The following is a 9,427-nucleotide window of genomic DNA, read 5'->3' on the forward strand; positions in this document are numbered from 1 at the left end:
CTCCCCCCTGCTTCTCCCCCCATTTTGGGGGATAGATCGCAGCCAAAAGGGGATTAGCAGGGAGCGATGCTTGAACTCAGAAAGCAAAAAGAATGCAGTTGTGCCTGATCTACTGCTCACTACAGTGGAAACTTCCCTTGCACTGTCTCCTTAACCCTGCACATTCAAACAAGGACAATGTGACCATTTGCAGGCATCTACTCCCCTAGAAACTTGGCTGTGCACAAATCCCCAGGCCTAGAAAACATGTCCTGCATCAAAACTATGTGTCCCAATTGTTTATAGGACCCAAGACCTTCAGCACCAAATCATAGCCCCATACCCCTTGAGCGCATAGTAATTTTTTTTGCTGGTCTTTGTAGTAGATTTTTACCTTCTCTAAGGACCAGCCACTAGACGGGGCAGGGCGCATTTAGCTAGTATGTTACATTCACTCAGAAAGTTTTCCCTGTGCAAAATGCTCCCATAGAACTTTTAATTTACTGGAATCTTGGTGTTTCCAGGTTTAATGGAACATTTCTCTTTCAAAACCTCTTCACACAGAAACAAAGAGTTCTGTGGCACCTTATAGACTAACAGACGTTTTGCAGCATGAGCTTTCGTGGGTGAATACCCACTTCGTCGGATGGAAGTAGTGGAAATTTCCAGGGGCAGGTATATATAAGCAAGCAAGAAGCAAGCTAGAGATAATGAGGTTAGATCAATCAGGGAGGATGAGGCCCTGTTCTAGCAGTTGAGGTGTGAAAGCCAAGGGAGGAGAAACTGGTTCTGTAGTTGGCAAGCCATTCATAGTCTTTGTTTAGTCCTGAGCTGATGGTGTCAAATTTGCAGATGAACTGAAGCTCAGCAGTTTCTCTTTGAAGTCTGGTCCTAAAGTTTTTTTGCTGCAGGATGGCCACCTTAAGATCTGCTATTGTGTGGCCAGGGAGGTTGAAGTGTTCTCCTACAGGTTTTTGTATATTGCCATTCCTAATATCTGATTTGTGTCCATTTATCCTTTTCCTTAGAGACTGTCCAGTTTGGCTGATGTACATAGCAGAGGGGCATTGCTGGCATATGATGGCGTATATTACATTGGTGGATGTGCAGGTGAATGAACCGGTGATGGTGTGGCTGATCTGGTTAGGTCCTGTGATGGTGTCGCTGGTGTAGATATGTAGGCAGACTTCAAAGAGAAACTGTTGAGCTTCAGTTCATCAGCTCAGGATAAAACAAAGACTGTGAATGGCTTGCCAACTACAGGACCAGTTTCTCCTCCCTTGGCTTTCACACCTCAACTGCTAGAACAGGGCCTCATCCTCCCTGATTGATCTAACCTCGTTATCTCTAGCTTGCCTCTTGCTTGCTTATATATACCTGCCCCTGGAAATTTCCACTACTTGCATCCGACGAAGTGGGTATTCACCCACGAAAGCTCATGCTCCAAAACGTCTGTTAGTCTATAAGGTGCCACAGGACTCTTTGCTGCTTTTACAGAACCAGACTAACACGGCTACCCCTCTGATACTTCACACAGAAAGTTTCAAAGGCTGGAGTGATGAGGCATAAATGAACAATAATGGAAAACGCTATTTGCTGAGGCCTAGTCTACCCCAGAAAAGGTTTGCCTGTTTAACTTATATCCAATCTCCCAAAGAAATAACTATATTAGCAAAAGCACTTTTTTCTTTTCGCCATTATACCTGCATCTCCATTAGAGGCTGGTTTACACTAGAAACTTAGATTGACCCGGCTTTGTGACTCAGGGGTGTGGGAACATTAAACCCCAAGTGATGTAGTTAAGCCAACCTAAGTCGCCAAGTAGACAGCACTAGCTACCACCTCTCAGGGAGGTGGATTACCTCTGCTGACAAGAGAATGCCTCCTGTCAGCAATGGAAGTCTTTACCCTGAGGCGCTACAGCGCTGCCACTGTAACAGTCCAGGTGTAGACAAGCCATATGGCTTTGCTGGTGTTGAAATGTTGTTAAAAAAAATCACACGTCTAACCCACATCGCTATACTGGCAAAAATTTCTAGTGTACAGCTGGCCTCAAGCTGGTCAAATACCAAAACCATAACTTGTGAGAGTTTTAATAAATAAAAGTGCCATTGTGAGCTGGTTATGATTCGTATGGACGTTATAGAGAAGTTAGCCAAAGGAGGCTGTGCGGGTGCAAATTGGCAAAGGAGTCACATCCGCTGTGGCTCTGGCCTGTTGACTTCAATTGGACCACTCCAATTTACACCACCCAGCAGCTCCAAATGAGTGATGTCATTCACATCAGCAAAGAATCTGGTATAGAGACTTCAATGGGGCTTCTTTGCTTCACACCACCTAAGGATCTGGCCCACTGACTTCAGCGGATCGAAGCTGATTTATGCCAGCTGGAGATCTGGCCCCATTGAATGACATGGTGTTATGGCCAATGTACATTAGCAGGAGATCTGGGCAATTAACTGGAATAGAGCATTTCTTGTTTACACCTGGTCCACTGGCATCAATAGAGTTATGCTGATACAGAGCAGATCAGGCTCTAGCTTTCACGTGGCTGGATGGGGAAAACAGTGATGTTTCAAGAACAATAATATGAGTTTGATTCCCATTAGCACTTGCTCCCTTTATGGGTTTGGGTCTGAGGAGCGGGACGAAGGCTAGAAGAGTGAAGCTGCTCACTGGAGTCAAGATTTTCAAAAGCGAATTGTGTGTTTGGGTACCCAGCTTGAAGCACCTCAAAAGGACCGGACTGTCAGAGAGCGCTGAGCACCCACCTGTGACGGGTTGGATCACAGAAACCCCCTTGGGAGCTGCCAACTGATGTGCCAAGACCACTTCTACCTCTGCTTTCCTGCCCTGGCAGCTTGGGACTCCAGAGCCCTACCTGGTTTAAGCCTGCTGCAAACCCAGACCTGAAACCACGTCCCCTAACAGCTGCAGGCTTATCTGGAAGCAGGTTAAGAAATGTTTCTGTCTTTTACACTCAGATAGTCAACTCCCAATGGGGTCCAAACCCTGAATAAATCCATTTTACCCTGCACAGGGTAAACTCATAGATTGTTTGCCCTCTATAACACTGATAGAGAGATATGCCCAGCTGTTTGCCCCCGCTCCCCCAGGTACTAATACATACTCGGGGTTAATTAATAAGTAAAAAGTGATTTTATTAAGTATAGAAAGTAGGATTTAAGTGGTTCCAAGTAATAACAGACAGAAGAAAGTGAATTAGCAAGTAAAATAAAATAAAACACGCAGATCTATCTCTAATACAGTAATAAAACTGAATACAGATAAAAACCTCACCCTCAGTGGTGTTCCAGTAAGCTTCCTTTTACAGACTAGGCTCCCCCTAGTCTGGGTCCAGCAATCACTCACACCCCTTGTAGTTACTGTCCTCTGTTCTGTATCTTTCGGGGTGGAGAGGCTCTCTCTTGAGCCAGATGAAGACAAAATGGAGGGGTCTCCCAGGGATTTTTAAAGACTTTCTCCTGTGGATGAACACCTCTCTCATTCCCTGTGCAGAATCCAGTTACAAAATGGAGTTTTAGGGTCACATGGGCAAGTCATATGTCCCTGCACAATTATGATCCTTACCAGCCTAGCCACATTCCCAGGAAAGCTCAGATGTGGATTGGTGTCTCTAAAAGTTCATTGTTAGCTTAAGTGTTTCTTGACTGGGCACTTACTGAGAATAGTCTTTTCTCTGGAAGCTGACCAAATGCTTCACTGAGGCTACTTAAAATCAAACAAGTACCTAGCCAATATTCATAACTTTGAATAAAAAAATGATACATGCATGCAAATAGGATGAATATATCCAGTAGATCATAACCTTTGCAGAGATCTGGTACATGGCCTATCTAGCATAAAATATATTCCAGTTATGTCATATTTCCAGCCATGAGCATATTTCTATAAAGAATTATGGGGTGCAATGTCACACTCTGTTAACCATGAGTTTGGGGAATATCCTCCTTTTTGCAGCCTGCTCTGACCTTGGCATTTTCACTGAGGACTGCCCCAGGCACCTCCGGGTCACAGGAGGCAGAGAAGCTAGGTGGAGGAGTTATGAGCATGACTCCTACAAGAAGTAGGGGCATAGTGTTTCCTGGGTACAGACCTGGAGTGACAGACTTGAGAGGTTCTGAATACAGAGATTGCTGGCTGTTGGTTGTTTCTACCGGTGTTCAGAGACGCAGGACTTTGTGTTCATTCTGTGTAACCCCTTTCCCCCAGATTATACCAAAGAATAGAGCTGACCTGGATCTTCAATTTTTCCTCCTAATACAATCAACCCTGCAATGCCTCACAGGGTGGCACCACTTAGAAGAGGGTACCAACATGTCCTGTAGCACTGATAATACCAGGAAAGCCTGAACACCCGTGGGGGATAATTTCTGCTTCCATAGTGAAGACGTGAAGATTCAAAAAGATTTCGGTCTCCTCAAAAAAATAACCCTCTGTGGATCAGCTCTACACAGTACCCAAATTGCACTGAAAACAGCAGGATGAAATCTACCCCTAATCTCATACTCTGTAACTCTGATAGAAATTGCATCATTTAATAACACAGTAAGGAAGAGTAGGTCAAATCAATCCCCAGGGCACCAATTACACCAAGGTGGCTTTGGTTCACTGAACCCATTTATTAGGTGTTATGGCTCTCTGAGCTCAGGTATTCCCAGTTGCTTCAGGAATCATGTCCCACAGATCACACATCTCAGTATAAAACTTCCCAAATGCTCCAAACTAGCAGCTTCTATTGATGGGGAAACACCAACACATCTCTCTCTCTCTTCTCAGCAGGTACGTGCGATTGTCCTGAATTACAGTCACACACACACACGGACACCATGGGGATCAGCAGTTATTGAATTCAAGACCTCAAGCACTAAAAGCCTCAGACCCAACTCCTACCCCTTCAGCTAAAGGAGCGACCTCCTTGGTTGGAAAATATAGGCAATTAAATAGACACCAAAGTCAGTGCTTTCCATTGTATCTGTGGGTTCTCATACAGGCTAAAGTAAATGCCAAAAAACTGAATTTGCACTGTAAACAAGACTTATCCCAAACTGACATGCCAGGCCACAAAGCTCCCCTTGCCCAAAGATGGTACAAAGGCTGAGACTCCTCTATTCTCACCCCTTTTTGAGCTTACAAATAATCTCTTCACACTGAAACAATTTTCACTATGATTCTCTTAAAGCAGATTCACAAGTCACTACTTGCTGCTTGGATTAGTGAATGGGAGTGTTCGTGTGTGCGGCACGATTAACCTGTGTGTTATTGTATTTACACAGTATCTATTTTATCACACAACTGGAATGACCAGCTCTGAACGTCTGGCTCTGTGGACTAAGCTCTTCCCTGAGCGGGTACTGATGTCCATTGAGAAACTGATCTCCATTTATCTTCACTTACTTCATTTCAGAGAAGGGACAGGTTTCCCGAACCATCCACCTGCCCACATCTCTGCAGCTGTCTGATCTGTGTTCAGAGGAGATGGAAAAGGGAAATCACTCAACGGTGACTGAGTTCATTCTCACAGGACTGACGGATCGTCCAGAGCTGCAGATCCCCCTGTTTGTGGTGTTCCTACTGATTTATGGTATCACCCTGGTGGGGAATGGGGGGATGACCTTGTTAATCACGACTGATCCCCAACTCCACACCCCCATGTACTTTTTCCTCAGTAATTTGTCTTTCTGTGACCTCTGCTTTTCCTCGATAATTTCCCCTAAGATGCTGCTGAATTTCTTAGCCGAGAGGAAAAGCATTTCTTACACTGCCTGCGCTGTGCAAGTGTATCTCAGTATCATTTCTGCAGATGTTGTGTGTCTCTTGCTGGCTGTGATGGCATATGACCGTTATGTGGCCATCTGTAACCCGCTGCTCTATATGGTCACCATGTCCAGGCAGCTTTGTAAACAGCTGGTGGTTGGGGTGTACGCTGTGGGGTTTCTGGATTCAATGATACACACGTGTTTTACATTTCGGCTGTCATTCTGCAGCTCCAACATCATCAATCATTTCTTCTGTGACATCCCCCCACTGCTGGCGCTCTCCTGCTCTGACACCCACATCAATGAGATTGTGATGTTTGTTCTTATGAGCTGCATTACAGTGGGCAGTTTTGTGACTGTCCTCCTCTCCTATGTCTATATCATCTGCACCATCCTGCAGATCCGCTCTGCCAAGGGCCGGCGCAAAGCCTTCTCCACCTGCTCTTTCCACTTGACTGCGGTGGTCCTGTTTTATGGCATCCCACTTTTCCTGTATTTACGTCCCCCCTCCAGCTATTCCATGGACACAGACAAAGTGGCCTCGGTGTTTTACACGCTGGTGATACCCATGCTGAACCCTCTCATCTACAGCCTGAGGAACACGGAGGTGAAGGACGCCCTGAGGAGAGCAATGAATAAACTCCTAACCAATTCCTGAATCTCTTTAACTCTGTACTGGTTTAGTGATGGGGAGTGGAAACAGGTGAATTCAATTCCCAGACCATTGCAATGTAATTTCGCAGAGTTCGTGGTAGTATTGTTCCTTATTCTATTGTTATTATTATTAATTTGTTTGTATTCCAACAAGGTCTGCATGCCCCAACTGAGATCAGTGGACATATTACAGGAGGAATCACAGGTCCAGAAAGAGAGAATGATTCTATAATCTGGTGGCTAGGGGCACTCACCCAGAGGGTGAGATGCTCAACTTCACATCTCTGTTCCAAGGGTTATTTAATTAGTTATCCCCGTTAGAACAACATTGAAAGGAGAGACTGAGAGCAACCCAGACTGGAAGAGCACATCACTCAGGGGCTGGGGTGTTTTCTGGAAATGCAGGAAACACAAGTGCATAGTGTGATGGGTTTGGTCACAGACACCCGCATTGGGACTGTCACCTGATGTGATGAAATTACCTCTGAGCCCGTTTTCCCTGCCAGCCTGGACCTCCAGTACCCTGACTTGCTGAGCCAGACACGCTAGCCTGCTGCAACACAGACCCAGTCTCTGTGTCATGCCCCCCAAAACTGCAGATCTAGACTGAAACCAGCTCACCAGGATACCTGTCTCCAGCACGCAGACACGCAGCTCCCAACGGGATCTAAACCCCAAATAAAGTAATTTTACTCTGTATAAAGCTTATACCAGGTAAAATGATAAATGTTCACCCTCTATATCACTGATAGAGAGATATTCAGAGCTTCCCCCCACCCTCAGGTAACAATTACTGACGCTGCATTAATAAAATAACTTTTGTTTATTTATAAAGTATGCAAGTAAAATTTAAGTATTAACAGACAGAACAAAGTAAATCACAAAGCAAAATAAAACAAAACATGCAAATCTAAGCTTAATACACTCAGAAATCAGTTACAGATGTTAACTTCTCACCCTCATTGTTACTTCAGGTAAAATCCTTCTCAGGTCAGAGGCCTTTTCTGACCTGAGTCCAGCCTGTTCTCCCCCACCCCTGTGGTTACAGTCCTTGTTTCCAGGTGCTTGCAGGTATCACCGTGGGGTGGGGAGGTCGTCTCTTATGGCAGTAGAAGACACTCATTGTTTGCTTCCCAACTTGATATAGAACTTCCCTAAGGCGGAAAACCTTTGTTTGGAATTCCACCCCCCTCTGGAAAAGTACCAGCTTCAAGATGGATTCCAGTATCAGGTGACATGGTCACATGTCACTGTAAGACCCCAGTCTCCATTCTTCCTGGGTTGGCTCACACATACACTGGAAGGCTTGTAGGTAAACAGAGCCATTCACAGTTCAGTGATTCTGAAGCACCTTTAATGGCCGCCACTTAATAAGTCTACATCTGTAATACAAGTCTTTATCTTATTCTCCTAACTCCAGACATAGAAATAATTTTTGTAAACCAATAGGATGAACACACCTAGTAGATTACAACCTTTCTAATGATATGTTACATGGGGCACTTAGTATAACTCATACTCCAGTTATGTCATTTTCATAAGCATATTTTCATAAAGCATATGGAGTGCAGTGTCACACGTGGCTTTGCCCTGCACTGGACAGAAGGGAGAACTGAACCTGGATCTCCCACCTTACAAGTGAACACTCCATCTACTGGACTAAAAATTACAACAGGAAGGACCACCACTGCCTCCTATGGTGGTTGCACCTAAATCCTCCCCCCCACACACACACACATAATTTTTTGGAATAAAGCTATTAGGAGTATTTGTAACTCATTTGTGAATAGTTTCAGGTCAATCCAAACGGTATTGTTTTTGACAATAAATTATTCGTCCAGAAGAAATTCACCCATTTCTAGACAACTTTTTGCCCCAATGCTGGGAATTTACTTAAAGAGACATTTGAAGAGGTGACCAACAAATAAAGTGGAATACAGTCACCTCAGTTTTGTATTATTTTAAAATATCCTACCGGGAGAGACAGTGATACAGACTGGCTGATGTTCTGGAGCTCTGTGTTCTATTTCCACAAGGAAACACATGGTAACAACATTACTTGAATGTGCCATACAGACCTGTTGCCCTGGGAAAACAGATGTTCCAGTGAGCAAATCTCAAAGCCAAATTTAGCCTGTGCCACCCAAGAAGGCAACTCCAGAGGTATTAAGGGTAACGTTGGTGTGGGGAGCAAACAGGGAAAGATTTCAACTCTTAGTCTGATTTTAGGGTTCTGAGCTGGTACTGCTTCCGTCCTTCTCAACTCAGTGTAAGTGAAGGGAGGAAAAACAAGGAGGTACCACCAAGTCATGGGTAAACAAGTCAGTTTCAGAGAATCTCAGTCTTTAATTGAAATGACAGTGAGCCATTCGTGGGAGGAGAAGGAGAAATTATCCTGAGAGGAGAAATTTAAACTTTTCTGAACATGTTTACCTATCGAAAGAAGGAAAGAGCTTTACCAAGGGAGGGAGAAGAGTGATGGAAAAGGAGAGAAAAATAGTTTCAAGAGGAAGGGGGAAAATACCCCCATCGATTCCGGGAATGTCTATACTAAAGCAATTACATTAACTCAGCGATGCTGTGCAGCAGCGCCATAGTGTCGATGTTTCCCACATTGATGGAAAGGTTTTTCTTTCGATGTAGTTAATCCACGTCTCTGACAGGCAGTAGATAGGTCAATGGAAGAATTACACTGAGGGTGAGTACGAGCTGACTGCTTCGCACAGGGTGTGAAAAGTCCACCCTCCCCCTGTACGACAGAGCTCTGTTGATCTACGTTTAAGCATAAATCAGGCAGGGCTGCCCAGAGGATTCAGGGGGACTGGGATCTTCGGTGGCAGATCCCGGAGCGGAAGGACACTCCGCCGCCGAATTGCTACCGAGTGTCCCAGAGTGAAGCACCCCGCTCCAGGGGCCCTGAAAAACTCTCGTGGGGGCCCCTACCGGGCCCAGGGCCTGTGGCAAATTGCCCCACTTGCCCCCCTCCCCGGGCGGCCCTGAAACCAGGCCTCAGA

General features: G+C 45.1%; 1 protein-coding gene across 1 annotated transcript; it reads left to right on the plus strand.

Annotated features, from left to right (window-relative positions):
- Positions 1–5,478: 5,478 nt before the first annotated feature.
- LOC123370178 (olfactory receptor 1019-like) lies at positions 5,479–6,417 on the plus strand. Its single transcript, XM_045016472.1, has one exon. The coding sequence runs from the start codon at positions 5,479–5,481 to the stop codon at positions 6,415–6,417; it is 939 nt and encodes a 312-aa protein (XP_044872407.1).
- Positions 6,418–9,427: the final 3,010 nt, after the last annotated feature.

This window comes from Mauremys mutica, chromosome 4 (assembly GCF_020497125.1).
Source record: "Mauremys mutica isolate MM-2020 ecotype Southern chromosome 4, ASM2049712v1, whole genome shotgun sequence".
In the NCBI taxonomy this organism is placed as follows: Eukaryota; Metazoa; Chordata; order Testudines; family Geoemydidae; genus Mauremys; species Mauremys mutica.

Coding starts and splice junctions, on each gene's coding strand:
- LOC123370178 (XM_045016472.1), top strand. CDS start 5,479: ATGGAAAAGGGAAATCACTCAACGGTGACTGAGTTCATTCTCACAGGA.